Source organism: Pelecanus crispus, chromosome 8 (genome assembly GCF_030463565.1).
Source record: "Pelecanus crispus isolate bPelCri1 chromosome 8, bPelCri1.pri, whole genome shotgun sequence".
Lineage (NCBI taxonomy): Eukaryota > Metazoa > Chordata > Aves > Pelecaniformes > Pelecanidae > Pelecanus > Pelecanus crispus.
The window spans coordinates 11,235,210-11,255,917 of NC_134650.1; the positions used below are offsets into that span (position 1 = coordinate 11,235,210).

At 51.3% G+C, this 20,708-nt stretch overlaps 1 protein-coding gene across 1 annotated transcript; it reads right to left on the reverse strand.

The window, feature by feature from the left end:
• Window positions 1–7,066: 7,066 nt before the first annotated feature.
• MSX2 (msh homeobox 2) lies at window positions 7,067–11,583 on the reverse strand. The gene is made up of 2 exons (XM_075715647.1): window positions 11,229–11,583; window positions 7,067–7,491 (listed from the first exon to the last, which is right to left on the reverse strand). Exons 1-2 carry the CDS (start codon window positions 11,581–11,583, stop codon window positions 7,067–7,069), a joined length of 780 nt encoding a protein of 259 aa, XP_075571762.1.
• Window positions 11,584–20,708: the final 9,125 nt, after the last annotated feature.

The window sequence follows — 20,708 nt, forward strand, 5'->3', positions numbered from 1 at the left end:
CGGGGTGGAGGGGGGCAGCGCGGACCCCGGGGGCAGCGCCGGGGGCTCGGCGGGGCGCGGGGTGCCACCCCCGCCGGGGCACCGCGGGGCCGGGGAGGCTCCGAGGGCGCTCCCCTCCTGCCTGCCGACTTTTCCCTCGGATCAAAACAGCTTGAAAGCAGCAGAAATCACTGGGGAGGGGAGGAGGACGTCAGCAGGAGCTGGACTTCTAAAAACCGTTCCGCCCCATAGGCTTTAATATTAAAAACCCCCTAGGAGTCTCAGACACTGTATTAATTAGTGCAACCACCCATGAAAAGTTGGGTTTGGAACAGCATTCTTTGCCCTGTGTGAAACAGCAACCCTAATAAACAATTGTTAACTTGGCCTATTGCCTCTGGTAAATTACACAGCATTAAAAAATAATGCTTTTCATATTAGGCAGTAATTAAAGGTTGGGACAGCTTTAAAACAAGAGGGGGAGGGGGGGAATCAAAGAAAATATAAAAATGTTCTTTCAAGAGTTATGGGAGGCTAATAAAGTATGTCTGTTATAGTGCACCACTTTGCCCCCAGCTACAGCCAAACTGGAGCCACTGCAATTGCCTCTCAATAAGATAATGATATTCCTTTCTCTGCTATTAAAAGGCTCCCAGTGCAAACTTAAAATGATTTATTTAATTTAAGAAATTATGAGGTGTAACTTCAAAGCGTAAGCCGTTAGTAATGGAAAACACCAGGTTGTTTAAAATTATAATAATAATTGTTTGGAATACAGTGACATCAAAGTGCTTTCATCACCAAATAAAATATAGCACAGACCCCCAAATCCAGTGGAGTTTATTGAGTAGACATTTTTTGGTGTGTTTTTATTATTTCCTTATCAAGAGACATTATTTTAGCAGCTCCTTTTCTCAGCTTTGATGTTTTGACAGTCTTAAATTAATTTTATTGCATTTTTTTGGCTCGGAGATGGGAGATTATTCTGACTGCTTATTTTTCATTATGACTTTTTTGTTTTCAAGAACCGGTTTGTTATTTAACACAGCACCTTGATAAGCGCAGTTGAAATGAATTGGCCATTACAGGTCATTAAAAAGCAAAGAATTCTGTTTTCAAGCAATCCATTACACGTCTGGGAAAATATTCCTACTTAAAACAAACTTTGAGTTGAACGCTGGCATAATCAGTTTAATAAAACGGGTAGCGCATACTTTTAAGGAACATGTTTTTTTCTTTACGAGATTCTTGCTTATTCAAAACACAGCAATCTAAGAAATACATATACAGAACATTTTGCCAAAAAAAGACCTGCCTTTGCAGTAAGAATATCGCAGAATGTTTTTAATTTCCTTGAACAGTGTTATAAAACATTAATCGTACATACATTGCTTGAGACTTTTCCTTCCCAAGCAAAGCAGAATTATGCCAATCCCCTTTAAAAAAAAATGGTAGCATTTTAAAATATACTGCAGTTGCAGCTTTATAGACCGGTATTTCCACTAAAACAGCAGGGACAGAATTGCTCTGGTGTTAAAAGACTGAAATATAATGGATGGAAAGATTTTTATTCCTTTCGTGCAACTAGTTGGGAACTGCTGGTAGCACCCGCCTTATGGATTACGGTGGGAAACACACATCGAGGGACTAAGGGAGTCAAACCCAAACCGAAACAAAAAAGCTCACCACCACCACCAGACCCCAAAGTCACCCCCTCTCCCCGGCGGTGTCCGGCCACCGAGAAGGAGCGTGAACCGCGCAGCCCTTCGTTCCTGGGTTTCCCAGCGCGGGGATGAGCTATGCAGTTTCCCTGAGACCCCTAATGCTTTTCCACTGGAAAAATATCCCCCCTGCTCCGGTAGGGGGGAAAAAAAAAAATCGGAATAACCGCTTTGTTTTTATTTTGAGAGAGAGAGACTTCCTACGCAAAGAATGTGGGCACTGCCGAAAGTAGGTTAACTTCGAGAAATGACCCCCGGAAAAGGCTTTGTTAAATCTCCGTGGTGGTTATTGACCGCAGGCACGAGAGAAATAGAGTCACACCGGGGGAAGTGTTGTTGTTTGTTTGTTTGTGGAGAATTTTCTTTTGTCCCATTTAATGATTTTTTTTTTTTCTGCTAAAGGATACACGTTAGTCTGCGGGAATACTGAACCGGGGATAAATAGCGGGGGGAAATATACTTTGGAGAAAGCAAAATGACAGCTTCCCTATGGGAGCAGCCCCGGGGGCGGTGGGAGCTGGCTCCAGCGCAGCTGCTGCGCGGACTCTCCGGCTCCTTGCGCGGGAGCTGCGCGCAGCCGGGGGGCGAGGCCGTGGCTTGGAGCCTCCTTCCGCAGCCCCGGGGGCACGGGCGGCCGGGGAGGTGGCCGTCCTCTGTCACCCACCCCCTCCTGCCCTCCGTCGGCTCCCCTCCGCCTGCCGTGCTCCTCCAGCGCTCACCCCAAAACACCCTGCAAAGCCCCGGGCGTGCGCAAATCGGGCCCCCGGGTGCCTGTGGCACTTGTGTGGCGAGACGCGGGGACGCCCTATGGAAACCTGCAGCGCACGGCTCGCCGCTATAGAGATGTATGTGCGCGCAGGCACGCGCGGGTGCCCCTACGGGTGCGTGAGGGCGTGTAAATCCCCGGCGCGGGGGCTGGGCGCCGGGGGAGGGGTGCTGCTGCAGGGGTGCTGCTGCAGGGGTGCTGCTGCAGGGGTGCTGCTGCAGGGCTCCGCTTGCCACCCAGACCCGCCCGGCCTGGAGGCTAGCAGCCCCCCGGCCCGGCAGCCGCCGAGCAGGTGTCCGCTCCTGCGCGGAGCCCCCCGCTGCCCGGAGCCGGTGCCGGGAGCCGGTGCCCAGCCGGGAGCGGCTCCGTCGCCGACGGCACGGCCCTTGAGGCCGGCCGAGGGGCCGGGGTCCGCCGGGGTCCTCCCCGGTCGCCGCCGCCCCGCCGAGCTGGGTGCCCGCTGGCCCCGGCCTCGCAGCGAGGCTCCCGGCGGAGATCAAACCTCACAGACGCGCCGCAGCCAGCGAGTTTTCCTCCTTCCCCATAAAATGCAGGAATTCCGGGGTTTGACAAGGCAACGTGACAACATGAAATGCAGGCTCCGAGCGCCCGTGGCTTTAGGTAATGAACGCTCGGCCGTAGCGAGTCAGAAAGCCCATTCCTAACTGTTTATGTCAACAAATCCATACCTCGTGAATTAAGGTCCCGGGAGAGCTGGGCTGTGCCCGGCTGGCCTGAGCCGCCGTTCAGCAAGTCGGGATTTTAAGGATCGGGATAATTTATCGCGTTGTTTTTAATGTTTATTATTTATTGCTCTAATTATTTTTCACTTTCTATTGGAAATTTAAAATATATAGATGTACCTGGAACAGATGCCAACTCCTTTCAGTCTCACTCAACTTCTAATCATCGCATCTGCTTTGTGTCAGAAAATACTTTGGGAACAATTTAACTTTGCGTTAAAATAACTAATTAAAGCCACACCTCCACAACCTCTTGCGAAAGTGCAGGAGGAATTTCAGTAAGTGCATCGCTTTTAATGGTAACATTCTGATTTCCCTGCCTTGCTGTAATTTATTCAGTTACAGATCTGCCTGCGGGGCAGCTCCCATTAGGCCGATGATGAAGTCTCATGAGTAAAGCTTGACACCTCCCTCCTAATAAAATATAATACTCAATTAACTCGGCCTTTCTGAAGGCTTTAATTGGAACAAGTTAATAATGGGCGCAGGGTGAATTGTCATGCCATCCGCAAGCTCGGGGAAGGTGTCACGGATCCGTCCTGCCTTTCCCATAGCAGGGGTTGTATCCGAGATTTGGAAGCTTTTCCTTCAACACCCTTGTGTTCTGCAATAAATCTGTATCCATTTAAGGATCTATCATAACACACACAAAGCTCCCGCGCTCAAAGACTTTCCAGCGAAAAGATTTAGCTGTAATCCCTGACACAGCTGATTTATACTGAAGGTTAAAAAATACCGCTGGTTTATTTATAACCGGCCCAGCCCTGCTAAGAAAGCGCTCGGGACAATTGGGCGGGCAAGGACGGGGAAGGATAGGGGCGAGGGGGGCTTCGCCCTGCCCTGGAGTTAGGGGGATAATACTTCAGAAAGAGGGAGCCCGAGAAAGAAGCTGCTGTCTCCGGTTTTTATGCGGCAGTAAATGCTAATTTGAAAAGTCTGCAAGGAGATTAGATTCCCCCAGCTTTGTTCCCTACGGTTGCGAAGCGGGAAGGCTAACAGGGGTTGTTTTCGGAGTCGGGAGGGGGGTGAGCAGGGCAGGATCCGCCAAGCCCCGAGCTCCCCGAGCCGCTCAAGCCAGCCCGCAGCCCCTTCACAGCCCGGGTCGGGAGGCGTTTTCACCCCCTCGCCGTGCTCCTTCTCCCGCAGCCGAGGCCCGATCCGGCGGGTGCTGAGCGCCGCCTCCCCAGCCCGCACAGAGGCAGGCGGGGACGCAGCGGCGGCGGGCGGCCCCCCCGGGCTCTGCCCGCCGGGAAGCGCCGGGAGGCTGCTGCCCACCGGCGTGTGCGGGGGGCGGCCGGCCTGCAGCAGAGCTGCCGGGCTGGGACGGGCGCTGGAGCAGGGGAAAGCGCTCCCCTGCGCATCTCAGGGCGGTAGGCGAGTTGAATCGCCCGGCTGTTTCAGCAGAAGCAAACACACCTTTTTTCTCCAGCTGGGATCCCAGAGGTCACTCCTAATCCGACTAAGCCTCCTACAGCAAAATACACTTTGGGCCAGCGCGGGACTTCAGTGTGACATGGTAAAGTACCCCTGACCTCCCGGGTACCCCTCTTATCTGAGCAAACCCGAGCCCCCTCGCCAGAAAGGCCAGGGCGGGTGGTGCAGGCGCCTGCTCTCCGGGCAGCACAGGAGCGCGTCCCTTGAGGGAGGCTGCCCCGAAAACTGTGGGACAGGCTGACAGCACGCGGGAGCCCTGAAATACAACTGTACTGAAGTATTGCAGGGTCCCTGCCAGGTCTTACCTGTACAAAATTACCCCAAACTACTGCGGGGGTCGCGACTAGCCTCCCACTAAAGATTTGAGGTCAATGGAAAGGCGAGTCGGAGGGAGAGTCCTGAGCAAGAGGGCACATGAGCTAAGAAAAGTGATGGAAACATCACCGGAGTATGATGTTGTAAAGAAGAGAGGCGCCTAAGAGCGGTTGTTAAAAAGAAGGAAACCTCATAAAAGGTTTGGCTTTCGACTTTGGATTGTTGACTTGCAATTCACCTTCATGTGCTGCAAATTTGGCTTTAATTCAGATTTAGAAAAGGGAAATAATCATAAAGGCAACCCAAACATCCCTTTGAACTTGACCCAGCGGTGCAAAACACACACGGAGAGAAGTTACCTTTTAAAGAACTCCAAACACTCACAGACCCACACGCGATTAAACATGTTTTTTCTTTTTTAATTTAATTCGAAATAAGAGATAAGAAATAATAAATCTTCAATAAAATATATAAAATTGTACAAGGCATCCCTTTCAAAGGGACTTTCCTATAATGGAAGATTGGGGGTGAGGGGAAGGGAGAGGGGAAGTTCATCTATAGTAGGTCCCAGGCGGCAACAGTGCCTGGGTCAAAACAAACCAAAACCAGCAAAACCTTGTGGCTTTTTTTTTTTTTTTTCAGTTTTCTGCCTTTTTTTTTGTTTCTTTCTTTCTTTTTTTCTTTCCTTCTTTCTTTTCTTTCTTTCTTTCTCTCTTTCTCTCTTTCTTTCTTCTGCAACAACACGCTAAGAAAATAAATCCAGGAGAAGCTCTGCCTTCAGTGCTCCACAGCCTTTGGAGTAACTTTCTCACAAAGATTAGCAAGAGTAATACACATAATACAATAATCGTAAGGAGAAGCCTGGGGAAGGTACTGCCAGCGCTCGGGGAGCTCCCGGGGGACAGACAGGTTACACAGTCTCTTGGCACCCCACCGTCCTACTAGTAGGGTTGTTTGTTTGTGATACCTGGATCTCTCTTAAGGGCTTGAAGCATGAGTCACTTATATTGGCATCCTTAGCAAGGGAAGGAGAGGAAGACACAGGGGGTTCTTCTATTTAATAGAGACTGTTGCAAATACTAATAAAAAACCCCAGACATCTCCCAGAAGTGTTCAACAATCCTTTGCTCACCACCACTGTGGAAACAACCCACGTCTTCTTTCCCCAGAAAGCTTCCTCCCCCCTCTCCTGGCTTTCAAACAGCTTTGCAGAGTCAAGATTACCTGGCTGTAGCCAAAAATTTCTAAGCATGCCAATAGGAAGAGATAAAGACCAGACTGCCTAATAACCCTCCCTTGCACTTTACCTCCCCTCACAGTGCTTAACAAACGCTGAAGCTATTTATACAGATAAAGGAATTACAGGAGCCAATGGTGGATAAAACTGTTGCTCTACATTTAGGGGCCCTGATGCTCACCTTGTTGCAAAGGTCTGTCGAGGTTTGGGATGCAAAAATTTTCTCTACCCCCAGAAATGCAGGAACTTGCTGGCTCTGAACTTCACTCGGACTCTATTGGGTCTAGTTTCTATTTACATGGTGTGTCTAGCTAAGGGCTCTGCTTTTTTTAAAAAAAAAAAAAGAACAAACCAAAAAACAAAAAAACCAAACAACAAAACCTTGATTACACCTTTTTATTTCCCTCCCCCCTGCCCCCATATTAAGTGATGACACTTCAAAGTGTGGGTTTAGGGCATGCACCCCTCTTACTTTAAACATGTGTTGGGCCCCATCAGGAAGGCGTTGGGAAATCTCTGCCTCCATAAGATGAGATTGCTTTTTCACCCATTCCTTTTAATTCTAGTTTTATGTGCACTGTATAAAAACACTACATTTGCTCAAATGTTTTTTCCTTTTTTTTTGTTTGTTTGTTTTTACATATTTTTTTTCTTTGAGTATCAGACTCAGCGCTCAGAGCACTCTCAGAAGACACCCAACCTGTAGCATACAGGATGCCTTGCTTTGCTAACGCAAACTCCCGTACACTCAGGATGGCAGATAGAAACGTGCAGAAAGAACGGCCAGTACTGGTTGGGGTACTGCCTTCTCGGGGTTGGACATGATCCACCAGGAAGTCTGTCTCACTGTCGCTTTGTCTTTCTGATCTTCTTAGGATAAGTGGTACATGCTATATCCAACGGGAGTAGCATAGAGTCCAACGGGTGGGATAGGAAGCACAGGTCTGTGAAAAGGGTAGGATGTTCCATACAGAGAGGCAGCCTGGATGGGAGAGTTGATGGGGAAAGGGAGGCTGAACCCCGACGGCAACATGGGCTTTGCTGCCATTTTGAGCTTCTCTAGCTCAGCCTCCTGCAGTCTCTTGGCCTTGGCCCTCCGATTCTGGAACCAGATTTTGACCTGGGTCTCTGTGAGGTTGAGGGAGCTGGAGAACTCGGCTCTCTCGGCGATGGACAGATACTGCTTCTGGCGGAACTTGCGCTCCAGAGCCAGCAGCTGGGAAGTGGTGAATGGGGTTCGGGGCTTCCTATTCGTCTTGTGCTTCCTCAAGGTGCAGGCAGTGGGGCTCAGGTGTCCTGCAAGGAAGGGAAAGGCCAGTTATCACAAAAGCAGGGAGAGCTGGGTGCTCTGGAGAGACGCGCTGAGGTTGAGGGCTGGGGCGGGAAGGGGCGGCGGGGTATCTGAAGGGAGAGTCCCACCAAGTGATACCCTCAAAACAGGGGACCCTTTTGCAAGTGGCTCTGGAAATCTTTTCCTGGCCAAAGTTGTGTTCGCAGGACTTCAGGAGATGTCCTAGGAAGTGAAATTTATGCTCAGTGATTTCAAAAGGACAGCTTGTAGGCAATCAGGGCACAAAGGATTCACAGATACACAGCAGATCACCTTAGGAGTCACATCATAGGGATCTAGAGCACAGAAAACAGCTGTCTTGGTAGCTGCAGAACGGGAGGAGTAACTCCAGCAAAGCACAAGACAAACATATATGCAAAAGCAGGAGATTCACAAAAGGACAGTGGTGCAAGAGATAAGCCCGGTCCTGCCCCGTTCCAGGATTTCTCCACCAAGAGCAACAAGTCAACCCTATCGTTTTTCTGACAGCTGAAGAAGTGGGTCTGATAATTTTTGTGGTTTTGATAACTGGGCATTTTTCTTGCTATTTCTTCTCCACTTAAAATTAAGAGCGAGTTTTATGTATTAACAACTTTTATTTTCAAGAAGTATTTTCTGGTTTTCAACAAGTGTCAAAAAAAAAAAAAAGAGGAAAGCAGTGCACTTTTCATTCAACATTTAGCTTTTATGACATTTGCGAATTAAAAAAAACCCACATAGCTGCAGCATCTGTAGCCAATACAAGTCAGGAAATCTATTACCTTTTGTGCTTGCCTTATAACCCCAACCAGGTTAGGCACATGTGCCCGGCATCGCACATCGCTGACTTGTCTCTAGATTCATTTTGCATGTCACTAATAATTTTGCAATCTAAAGAATAATTAAAAAGCCTGCGGCTGACTTGAAAAGCTTAGCAATTTGGCTGTGTTTCGGATCTCTCCCAGGGTATACGCCAAGCCACTCTGGTTCCCCAGCTTGACACAGCAAATGACACACAGGCTGCTCTTAAGAGGCTGCTAAATTTTGTACGTGTTGTAGTGTCTGGTTCAAACGCTTGTCAGTGTTTGCACGTCGTCTTTTCTGGACCCCTTTCACTTTCCTCTTTTATTTTTTGTTTTAATAAACTAAGCCACGAAGCTGTTTAAGTGAATATCATGCAAATAAAAAAAATCGCACGAGGAGAGTGTTCAAAAATTCAGGGAAAGGAGAAAACAGCTACAGCAGAAGCTGTTAAATTTCTCTTCTTGCTCCTCTATATACTGAACGCGAAAAATAAAGTCCTCTTAGAAAACAACCTGTCAAATTGCGTCTTGCGATCACACGGGGGCATTTTAATAATTAAGGCGCTCACCGTGACATTTGATTCACTCCTAAAACGACACTAAATTAAAACTGGACTAAATAGACGCTAAATTCACTACAGGTCACTCCTTTATTCCCCTCTCTCTTTTGAAACACAACCTATTTCTTTTCTCAAAGAGCAGCTTTCCAAGAACCCAGCTGAAAGGCGGGATGGGCTCTAGCAGGGGGATCGCTCCCCGTCCCAGCGCCTTCCCCGGCTCTCGGGTCAGCCCGACCCGTCCCGACTTTTGCTACGCAAGGGGGAAACAGCAAAAAACGTACTTCAAAAATTAAGTCCCCGGCAAAAATTTCCTCCGGAATACACGCAAACGTTCACGGGCTTCTTCCCTCACCATCCCCCAAGTGACTGCCAAACTCTGATAAGAAGCAGGGATCGTCGCCACCGCAGACCCTGTAACTGCGTTTACCCCGTGCCAGTCCTCAAGCACTGGCTGCAGTGATTTGTTGTGCTCTTTTTTTTCTGTTTATCACCCGTTTTCTGGCCGATGTCGGACAAAAATAATCACTTGGAGACGGTTCCTTCTCTGTGATTGCTCAAAATCTAACTTTTACAGCCCTTTCCCCGGTTCATCCCACCCGTAATATTAATAATCATAAATCGAAGATCTGCTTCTAATGTCAACCCCCCCGACGGACAGACGGGCTTCTTGCGGGAGAACCGGTCCTTGCCTTTCTGTCACACCGGCTCCGAGGGGGCCGAGAGCGGGTGAGGTGGGAAATCAGGAAGATGATCGAGGCCGAAGGACCTTCCCTTCCCTCATCATCATTTTTCACCCCAAATCCCGCTGAAATCACCGGACCTGAACTCCCTAGCCATTGAAGTCCTTTACAAAACTATTTTGCAGATCTCGCGAACCGCCGATTTTAATAGAGAAAGAGGAGGAATTTCGGGGAGGGGAAAAAAAAAAAAAAAAAGTACCGGGAGAAGATTAGGCCTTGTCTAAGTCTGGGGTTTAGGACAGTGTTAGAGAACGGGGTCTGGGTAGGAGCACACGCTTCTTTTCACGCTTTTCCAGCCTACTTGAGGGTACATGAAAATCGCAAACCGGAGCTGCGCAACGAAGGACACGAGCGGGCTGCTTTCCTCCCGGGCCCTCTCCCAGCACGTTAGAAATCAAAGTAATTCGGGGTTATTGCAAGGGAAAGGAAGCGGCTGAAAGCCAAATCGAAGTGATTGTCCCCCCAAAAGAGGAGCTGTAATAGCACTAAACTACCTTCTGGAAATATGAGATTACCGGAGCAAAACCTGCTACTGCCTAGCTCAATAGTTCGCATCTGTAAAGTCATTGAATTAAATAAAGCAGAGCATTTAATTTACATCAGGCAAGTCAGGGATGCGTGGAGGAGAGTGGATCCATCTGCTAGTACAGGTGTACAGCCGCCAAGGCTCTTGGCGATGGGGAGGCAGAAGCCTAGCACTGCCGGGTTACGTTTTCCACCTTTTTCTGAAGGTACTTTTGGGGCGGTTTTTTGTTTAAAGCAATTGTGGGGGGTTTTTTTTGTTGTTGTTGTTTGGGGTTTTTTTAAGGGATCTCACCGAAAGCGAAATGCAATTCAGCGCAGACCCAGCAGCGCGGCTCGTACACCAAAAGGGTTTAAGAAGTGACCTGTCACCTCCGGATCCCGTGTCCCTAAGGCGGTGGGGACGGGGTCGGGAGAGCTCGCAGGGGCTGAAGAGGTCAGGCCCAGCTCGGAAAATTTTGACAGGCTGCATGCAACGAGGGAGAGAGAAACAAACACCGTGCCAGGAGGCACCGCGGCGGGACTCAGCGCGCAGAAAGCGCGTAAGGCTGGAAGGGACAATTCCCGGGTATTTAAGAGAGAGGAGATTGCTTTGCAACGTTTGGTGAAAGGGCGAAGGAAAACAGGGAGATTTTCCAGTTCTCCTTGCAACGGGATAATAGAAATGGACGAAGGGGCAGCCGCTGAACGCTGTGTCGGGAAACGGAGCTAGTCCGCGGTAGCTCCCGATCTTTCTATGGTTTTAAAAACATTGTGTACGTATATGCGTACGGATAATCATGTATATATAAATATATAACTGTATAACTATAAATGTAACAATGCAACACATATGTGAAGAAATAAGCAACATACGTACAAAACTCACACACACGTAGATGCAACTCCATATATAAAATGCGGGAGATACATGCATACATCTAGCGTGCCTCCGTGCGTCTCGGCGCCCGGGGGCAGCGCAGCTCGGGGCTCGGGGTTCGGGGCCGGGACCCCGGGGCCGGAGCAGTCCCGCCCGCCCTCGCCCCCCGTCCGCCGCCGGCTGCCGCGCAGCCCCGCGCAGCCCTCCGCCGCCCGCGCCGCCGCTTCCCCGGCCACTCACTTGGCGGAGGGGAGTATCTCCCGGCCTCTTGGATCCAGGACGTGCCGTCCTCCGAGTTCTCCGATTTGACCGAAGCGGTGTCGAAGGTTTTTGTAAGCGCCCCGGGGGGGCTGTGCGCGTCCCGGGAGCCGTGGCCCGGCAGCAGCAGGTTCCTGGAGGTGCCCACGGCCGCCCCGTCGGCGCTGCCCCCCGCCGCGGCCGGCGGCAGCTCTTTGGGGGGTTTCTTGTCGGACATGAGGGCTTCCACGCTGAACGGCAAGCTGGACACCTTGACTTTGTGGTGCTCCTCGGCGCCGGCCGCCGGACCCTCCTCGTCGGAGGAGAAAACCTCCTTCGCCTTGGAAGGAGAAGCCATCGCGGGTGCGGAGGGAGGCTGGAGCGGGGCCGCCCGGGGAGCTGCGCTGCGCCTCTGCCCGGCCCTGCGCGGGGACTGCGCGAGTGAGGCGCTGCGGGGCCGCCCCCCTTTTTCCCCCCTCCGGGGGCTCCCCGGCTCTTTCCTCCTTTGGGAAGTGGAGTAAGCGCCCCGCGGGCCAATCAGGGCCCGCGCTGGGGCCTGACGTCGAGAGGTGACTCATGCCATTGGCTCGGGAGCGGGAGGGTGGGTAGAAACCTTTTTTATTTTTTTTTTTTTTCTCGGGGCTTATTTTGTTTGGGGTGTTCCCCCTCCCCCCGTCCCCTCCGAAATGAATTAGGAGTTAATGACACGGGCAGCCAGCGGAGCTGTGCTATTAAGGAGCCGTCCAGGGCTGTAATCATACCAAAGCAAGAAAAAAAGCCGCCGGGGTAATTAAGGCTGATGATTAGGCGAAGAGGAAACTTCAGAAGATCGCGGCTCTGCCTCCTCCCGCCGCCGGCCCGGCTCCTCCCGGCCTCCCCGGCCCCCCCCGGCCGCGCCCCCGCCGCCCCGTCGGGTACCGCCGCGCCCCAGCCCCGGCCCTCCCGGAGCGGGGTCTGCCCGGCCCCCGGCCGGCTCCCCTAGGAACGAGGTGCTTTGCCGCGGGGTCGGGGGGGGCGAGGTGCTGGACCCCCGCTCGGCCAAACGCCCCCGCGGAGAAACGCGGGCGCCTGTCCCCAGCCGCTCCTTTTTCATCCGAAAAGGGGGTTTTTGTTTGCTTTTCCTCGGCAGCAGGACCCGTGTCGGGCAAAACCACTCTGCAGAGGTTAGATCTGTAATTATTATTTTTCTCCAGCGTCAATTACACACGTGATGAATAGATGAGCTTTAATAAATTAGGGGCACGCAGCCCTTAATTAAGAGGCATATCAAACCACTACTATGGAAGCGATTCTCTCACTTTTTGACTTCCTACCAGTGGTATGAATAAAGAGTATCCTTTAAAAAGCGTTTCTAATTACCGCGTGGATAAAAGCAAATACATATTGTTCCTCTCATAATTATTTTAATCTTACGCTAGGCGTTATTTCATGCTGTGCCCGCAACTTTCTCTGTTCTGGTTTTTGTGTTTTTTTGGTTTTGGGTTGGTTTTTTTTTTTTTAATGTCCAGGAAACGCGGAGTTTGGGAGCCATTTCAGTGTTATTTATAACCGAGGCTCTAAAAACCAAGATACTCTGGGATGATGGCAGTGTCTCTGCCCAGGTCTGGGGCTGTGCAGCGCAACTCCTCACCCCGTGCCCTGGCTTCAGGGGCAGCTCGGATGGAGCTCAGGGCTCAGTCCTGGGCAGCTGCAGGACTCTGCTCCCTGCGTGGTTTTGGTTATATCCCTTCCACAAAACGTGCAGGATACTTCACTAGCTCTTCTTGTGCTTGATTTGGACTCCTGACTTTCCTGGCAGCCCATGTAGCAGTCTTGGAAGTCCCCAGTCGTGCTAATGCAAATCATGTCTTCCCACTCCCTCCGCAGCCTGGGTGATTATACCTTTTTCTAGAGGGCAGTTTGGGATCTGATTTGGGGAAGGAACTGGTCCGGTGAGGATCTTCTTTGGGCCGTGCTCCTCTGCCCAGGCCAGGCTGGAGAGCATCTCCAAGATGGGGCTGTAGTGAGTGTGCTGTGCTGGGCCCAGGGGTCCCCCCGGCCCCTTACAGCCCCGGCCATCCAACCCTCCAGTCAGCCAACAAGTATCTGAGCCACCCCAGCCCTGATAGCATCTTGCCTGGTGCCATGGATGGCAAATTGGGACCGGGGCATGCGATTGCGCTCTGGGAAGGCATGTGGGAGGACGTGTACCAGAAGCTGTGTTACAAAACCCCACTCATCAGTGGGGCTAATAGTAGGGTTTGCACACTCATTACTTATTGCTGGCAGTGTTACTGCAGACCTCGATGGGTTAAGGATTAAAGCCAGGCCAGATCTGCAAAGAGAGGTGATGCCTTTCACTGCCTCAGCCCAACTAACCTGGCTGAAGCAGCCTGCAACATTTCAGGCAACAGAGCCCTGACTCAGGCTTTTCTCCAGGGGTGAAATTAATAGTTGATCCCACAAACTGATGCCTCTCCAGCTGCTCTTGCTATCCCAGATTCATCATTTCTCTTTCCCCAGAAAGCTCATCTCTCTGCTGGGAGATGCTCGCAGAGAGATGCAGGACTGCAATCAGCCAGCCCCGGCCTTGCAAGCCCTCCTGCTGCAGTGGGGTTGAGTTTGTCCCTCTTCTCCCCCGCCTCCCCTTCCTTTCCCTTCTCCATGCTTCCTGCACCGTGACAAGTAAATGAGAATTGATGGACATGCAGGAACAATGCATGTGTGTCAAGAACAATGCACTGCCCGTGGAAAGCCATTGTGGGGCTGCTGAAAATACTACAGATAATTATACCGTGCTCCCAAAGTCAATGCCTGCTGGAAGGGCGCCTGGGGAAGGAGAGCTCGCAGGAGGGCAGGTCATGGTGACACCAATCACGTCCCTTGGGTGCAGCTTCTCTCCCTGGCTGCCTGGCTGTGGCCTGGGTGTGCAGGCTCACATGCCATCCCCGTGGGCTTCAGGAGGCTTCTCTGCTCTGTCATCCTTTGGGAGGCTGCAGGGGGACCAAGGGACAAGCTTCTCTCGGCATTGTGAAGCATGGAGCAGAAGTTGGCTCATCCAGCCTGGTTTGGCTGGCTTTTGGGTGCCGCAGGGGTGTCTGGGATAGCAAAGCATGGCCGGGTGTGCTGATGGCGTTTGCCCTCTTCAATGTTAGCCCATCGCGAGGTTGGAGCATTTTCTGTCTAAAGTCTGAACTTGGAGGTTTCTCTCCTCCCTCACCCCTCCCCTCCTTCATCCTCCTCCTATCAGTTAAACATAGGAGAATGAAGCCCCGCACGGCACTGAATGCCGGGATGGAAACATCTCCCATACGGGCTTTGGAGAGATTTCTAGGAAATAAAGCTTTCCCCCCTACCCAGGATCTCAGAGCGGCCACTCAGCCTCAGACCAGCAGGGAATTCTCCCGGCCCGGGGAACCGACGTGAGTCCGGGGTCCTTCCCCTGCGTCGGGCTCCCCCCTCGTGTCCCTGGTGAGACCCCGCTCCGGGGGAGGGCGGTCCCAGGGGCTCGGCCGTCGGGGCCCGGCGGGAGCCGCCCGGCTTTCGGGGCGGCCCCTCCCTGGGGCCGCTTCCCAGCCCCACGCCCGTGTGTCCCCCAACTCCGAGCCGCAGCCAGAAGCCGCCGCACGGAGCACGGCCGCATTCCAAGGATGCCCAGAAAGCCCCTTACCCCCCGGTGCCCGCCAGGCTCTCCCCCCGCCTCCGGCAGCATCAGTCCCGGTAAGCCGGGACGGGCTCTGGGCGCCCCGGTCCTGTGGCTCCCAGCTGGAGTGGGACGGGGAGGGAGGGAGCGCAGGGGGAGGAGAGAGGTTGCAGACAAACTGAGGCAGTTTTGCAGGCGCCAGGAGCGGGGAGATGAAAGGGAAGCTCCTGGGGGAAGTGGCTGTGCAGTTTGACCGGCTCCAGCAGCAGTAGCAGCGACGGCCCGTCCCGGCCAGCTCCGCCTCCCGCCTCCCCCTCTCCCCCCCGGGCTCCAGGCTGCCCCTTGGCCCACCTCCGCCTCGCCTTTCCCTGCCTTGGGGGCGGAGGGAGGCGACAGGCAGGCACTGCCGCAGCATCCTCGCTCCCGTACCCGTCGGGCCGTGGGCAGCATCCCCACCACGAAATGCCACAGCACGATTAGTCTGTGATAGCTGGTGCTGGTGACTTGGGGGGGGGGGGCTGTCCGATTTCTCCAGGCTCCCCCCCGCCCCGGCCCATCAGTGTAAATCAGGAAGGAACCCACTCGGATCAGTACACGAATGATGCTCTATATCCCCAGACCACGCAAAGCACCAGCCCGTGTCCTTTACAAATTACCCGCGGGAACAAAATGCTCGGGGGCAGTGGGGAGCACGTTTATTCTCCGGGAGGGACAACCCCACAAGCATTTCGCCCTCCTTTTATGATTGATTTGGTTAATAAGCCGTTTTCTAAAGAGAGGAGATTTTTTTAACGAGCCACCGTGAGGCTGACGTGTGGAAGTCCTTCAAGAAAGGAAGATAAGGCTCCCCATTTGACTAGAAAGAAAGGCAAGAAAATGGAATCAGAGCGTGCATCAAGTCTAAGTTTTACCCCGAAACGAGGTGTACGCTGGGGTAATATTTGATGTGTCAGAGGTTGGGAGATTTTTGTCTCATCGCCTTGCTCCAGATGAGTCCTGGAGCCAAGAGGAAGGCGTTGTAATAATAGATATTATGCATTTATCTCCAGACGCTAGAAAGGAATTAAAACGCGCTGAACATCAGAGCTTCCGAGGGATCAGGTCTGGTTACCGACGCTTCGGTCTAGATCCTCCCCTTGAGTCTTTTGGACTCTGGTTCTGAAGCCGGTTTGGCTGATGGATGTGAGCTGCGGAGCCAGCTCCCGGGCGGCTTGCGGGGGGACCCTTCCCCGAGCATCCTCCGGCCACCCCCGAGGGGGCAACACGTCCCGCGGTCCCGGGCGGGCTGCGCCCGGCGCCGGGGGGTGCGGGGGGCTCTGCCTGCGGGGGGAGTGCGGGGGGCTCTGCCTGCGGGGGAGTGCGGGGGGCTCTGCCTGCCGGCACGGCGGGGCGCGGGGAAGGTGGACGCGATGCGGCAAAGTCGCACTACGTTCGGTGCGGGAAATGGGCAGTAGGTGCAATCACGCGTTATAATTGTCCTCTGTGTCACCCGACAATGGTTCCTATTTATCGCACCGGTGTCATCCACTCGTTAAGACAGTGAATGTACAATGAACCGTGATTATTGCATAATACTAGCGTCTCCTTTCCCACCCGCCGAGGGTTGTTGTCTCCCTCTCTCTACGCAGGTATTTCATTTACGATCAGATATTTATTCTGTTTGGCAAGAGGCAGGGGATAGTTGTGAGAGATCAGATGTCTTTCTGCTCAAAGCAGTTAACAGTTTTGCCCTTAAGGACTGAAAACGATTTTGTTTTTCCGAGGTAATAACTTTTTAAATAAACACATGGGAAAGCTTCGGGGGAGGAAAGCGCTGTTAGAGACGTTATATTTACGCGCAGAAAACTCGCGATCAAGAGGATCGGACGGAGACTCGCTTTTCGGCGGCGATGCACGGCCCCTCGCTGCGAAGAAGAGCGGGACTCCGGGGGGGCGGGTCGCCGTGTGCAGTGACGGGGGCTCCCTCAGGCGACCCCGGACCCCACAAGGTCCCCCTCTCTCCTGGAGACCGGGGCCGGACCCTGCTCCCTTCGAAGCCAGTGCAGCGGCGCTGCTCCCCGAGAGCGCCGGATTGGGCCCCGAGGAGAGAAACCCCGGGCACCTGCTGGCGCCGTGCCGCTGGGAGCCGGCACCGTCCCGAGCCGTCACAGGACACCCCAAATCCTCCATCTTAAAAATAACGTGGGCAAAACACTTTTGGGTTTGGCCCCAGACCAAGTGCAGGACTCCGGCCGGCCGGAAGCCCCCGCCCCGTCGGGGCCCGCAGCGGCGCGTCCGCGGGCGGCGGCGCCCCGGGGCCGGCGGCGCAAACCCTCGAGACTTGGCGGAGCTCTTTCTATTTAGAGGGAGAGAAGGGGGGTGTGGGGGGGGAAGAGATGACCATCTATGACCTCAAAACTTCCCCCCCACCCCCCCCCGGGCTCTGTCTTTCCGTTTGCAAACGGTTTCTATCGAACTTGCTGCAGTGAATTTTAATTATCGCACACACCTTCCTGCTTGTCTGGCTTATGAGTGCATCACAATGATTCACCCCAGCGCGGGAAAATGAGGTGTGGAGAGTTATAAACTAAAAGCTCCTGCACTGACTTAGGTTCGAGCACCCGATTATTCCCAGAGAATAATCGCACACCCATCTCTCCACATAAATAAACAGCTGAGTTGATTTTTATAGGCGCATTTTACTTTTATTTGTCAATTTTCATATACATTCGTTTTCGATGTTTTGTCTGCTTCCCTCCACCAACCTAGGAAACACAGAGGGGATGGGAGATGGGAAACATACTGAATCATCCCGTGCTCAAACGGAGCTCCTATAAAAATCCTGTTATTTATGCAGTACATTCGCAGTGCGATGTGTCCCACGCTTGACGCAATTCTCGAATTACAATTATCTGCTGTCAGTTATTTTTTCCCCTCTAAATAGCTCCCCCTCTTTATTTTCCAAAGCTATCCCGAGCCCCCTGAATGATCGCAGCTTTGCGACGTACCGTTTGTCTCCCGTAGTTGCCCATCTCTTTTTGATTATCCAGGCTGATACAATAAACCAATCAATAAATCGCTTCTGAGTCACAGTCTTAAATTTGGTACAAATTGATTGTGAGAGTGCCCGACTATGAGATCATCTGGCTCGTTTCTTCACTTCTCAAACACCATTTCTTTAAAGAAAACTTAAATTTCCATCAATTGCTGCTTTTTTTTTTCTTTAAGAAAAAAAATATAGAAATGAGATTAAGGACCTCTTTTATTTTTACTTGCTAGAATGAAGGCGGGGGACTGATCTATGCAGCAACGTGGTAAAGCTGTTTTGGGGCTAGGTTTTGTTCTGCCCGTTGACTGAGGTGAGCGATGCTTTGGACGGGACGCAGCCCCGTGCCTCAGAGAGCAGCGATTTCGGCTCAGCCTCTCCCGAGCGGCCGCAGCAGCCAACGCGTCGCGGTCCCGCACGCGTGGCGCGGCGCCGGAGCCCTCGCGTGTCGCGCCTGTCGTGCTGGCTGTGAGCTCACAGCTGGCTGCTGCCAAACCCACGGGGTTCCCCGCAGGAATCTGGAGAGAGCTAAAATCCTCAGCCCAAACGTGCTTTTACACCCTGCCCTGTCCAGCTCGTTCCCGGCACTTTCTCACCCAGGGCGCGGGATGTGAGTGGGGTGGGCAGCGAGCGCCGGAGCGAGCACATTCCACTCCGGATTCCAGCCAGCCCCCCAAGGTTACAGGGATTTTTTTCCCCCTTTCCTTTCTTTAATTACTTTCAGGGTTCTTTCACAGAGTTCGCAACTACTCTGATTGCATTTCGAGATGATATTAGCTCTGCAGAGAATGCCATCAGGGTCCCGGCAATGTTACGCAGGGGTGGGAAGTTTATTCGGATGCTCCTAATTCCTTTGTAGATTCTATCGGCTCCGAGCCTTTTTAAGAAGGGCAACAATTTTTATTTGTGTGTATATATATACATATTTGCATGGAAAGTTGTAATAACCAAAGCAAATCATACTTTAGAATATAACAGATGTTGGAATGATGTTCATTTAGCAAATAATGAAATTAAATCCATGCAACAAATTTTTACAGCTTCATTTTGCAGAGCCTCTCAGAAGTCTGAGACGAGAAGAATCACTAACTGATCCCGTTTGCAGTCCTTCGATCCCTGTTAGTGTAGCTTTCCCTCTTTCTATATATGTATTGCTGCTCATGTAAGGTAGTTAGAAGTATCCCACACTGTCTTGTTTCCGTAATATCCCTCTGGAAAATAACCCTCTTTGCAATGTAAGCACTATCTTTGTCTATGCACTTACAAAAAAACATTTTAAACAACTTCATTTATAGTCTCTAAGGGGAAAAAAAAATTCTTTAAGTCTAACTCAAGGTGGCTGTTTGCAGAGATTGTGGGGAGGGAGCACTTTCAGAGATGGTTTGCCATCAGGACACTGTAGTCTGTTACATGGGGTTTTGCCTCATATAACCGACTGACTCAGGTTTTGTGTGCTTTTTATTAAAAGTCTGCATTTTCTTCTGACTGCACAATCCCAATTTGTTCCACTGGAAAGTTCCTTGGATAGTAGCTCCCCACAGTTTCTCATTTGCAGAAATCTCAGTTACTCTACAGTCAAATCAAATTGTTTTTTCAACACTTTTTTTTTTCAAAGCGGTGCTAACAAGACCGCTATGCTCAGAGATGGTCTCAGTATTTAAGGATTTGGTCTGTAGCTGGACCCTGATCCTGTCAGTGGCTTGGCATTGGTCAGCTTTCACAATTGTGCTACATAACAATGTGGTTCAAAATATTTCAGGATGCAGGCAACCAGCTCAGTCTTGATTTCCTGAGCAGCAGTGACAATGGTGAAGAAACGTGGGAAACAGAGATTTGTACCAAGCAAAGACATTTTTTGCAATGTCAGGGTGTTTGACCGTGATAATGGTGAGCTCTGGATATTTAAGGTTCAGTTAATAGAGGTTTTATTTCATTTGATTTACTCCAGATGGTTCTTAGCCACAACACAGAGACTCAGACAGCAACCAGAGCTCCAGCATGCAGAAGTATCTGAGTAATGAGTTTTCATTTGGCCCACAACAGATAACAGCCCGGGCAACACTTGGATCTGTAGCAGCTTGGATTCCAGAGCCATACACTGCACAGGGGGAGGAGGAGAGAGTGAGGGAGGGGGCTGCTGCTCTTTACAGCACAGTGAAAGCCAGATCTATGTACGCCAAGAAGATCATCTTAAAATTATGTTAACAGTTTTCTACATTGCAGAGGGATAAATCTTGAACTAACAGCAATCGGAATAGTTTAGTCAGCCTTGGTCTGCACTGATAATATTGGCTCTGCTGCTTCATCATTATCGGTGTAGGTCCAACAAAGCCAATCTCGTTATGACCTAACTCCCCTTCAACTACTACTGGCCTAATCAGCCCAAGGTCTAGTATGTTAACAAAGACTTTGCATGGTACAAAATTCTCACCAGATCTACTGGAGCATGACCAGTACCACCTAAATTTGCAACACATCTCTATGCTAGCGTAGACAACAACAGAAAGATAAAGTACCCTTTGTCTCTTTTGCACTTCCATTTGTGCTTTAAATCATACATTTTTTTCTGTGTGTGAATACATCATTTACAAGTATAAATTCTTAGTTTATTCAGTAGGATTTTGATTTATTTGGTCACATTTCAAATAGGTCAAGATTAAGTGTATCCATGATTACTGGAAAAGAGGGAAAATGGCTTTCTGTGAACACCTACCAGTTAGTCATAAAGGAGAAACTGGCAGGAAACCTTGGAGGTAATTGCTAATGGTACGATTACAGTTATTATTGGTGTGGTAGAATTCAAAAAGGATAATGCAAAAAGCAGATTATACTCAAT

What these genes read in the sequence shown, in the direction of transcription:
- MSX2 (XM_075715647.1), bottom strand. Translation starts at nt 11,583, where the DNA reads ATGGCTTCTCCTTCCAAGGCGAAGGAGGTTTTCTCCTCCGACGAGGAG. An exon ending in GAGATACTCCCCTCCGCCAA is followed by an intron (nt 7,492 to 11,228) that starts GTGAGTGGCCGG and finishes CCTTCCTTGCAG; the next exon opens with GACACCTGAGCCCCACTGCC.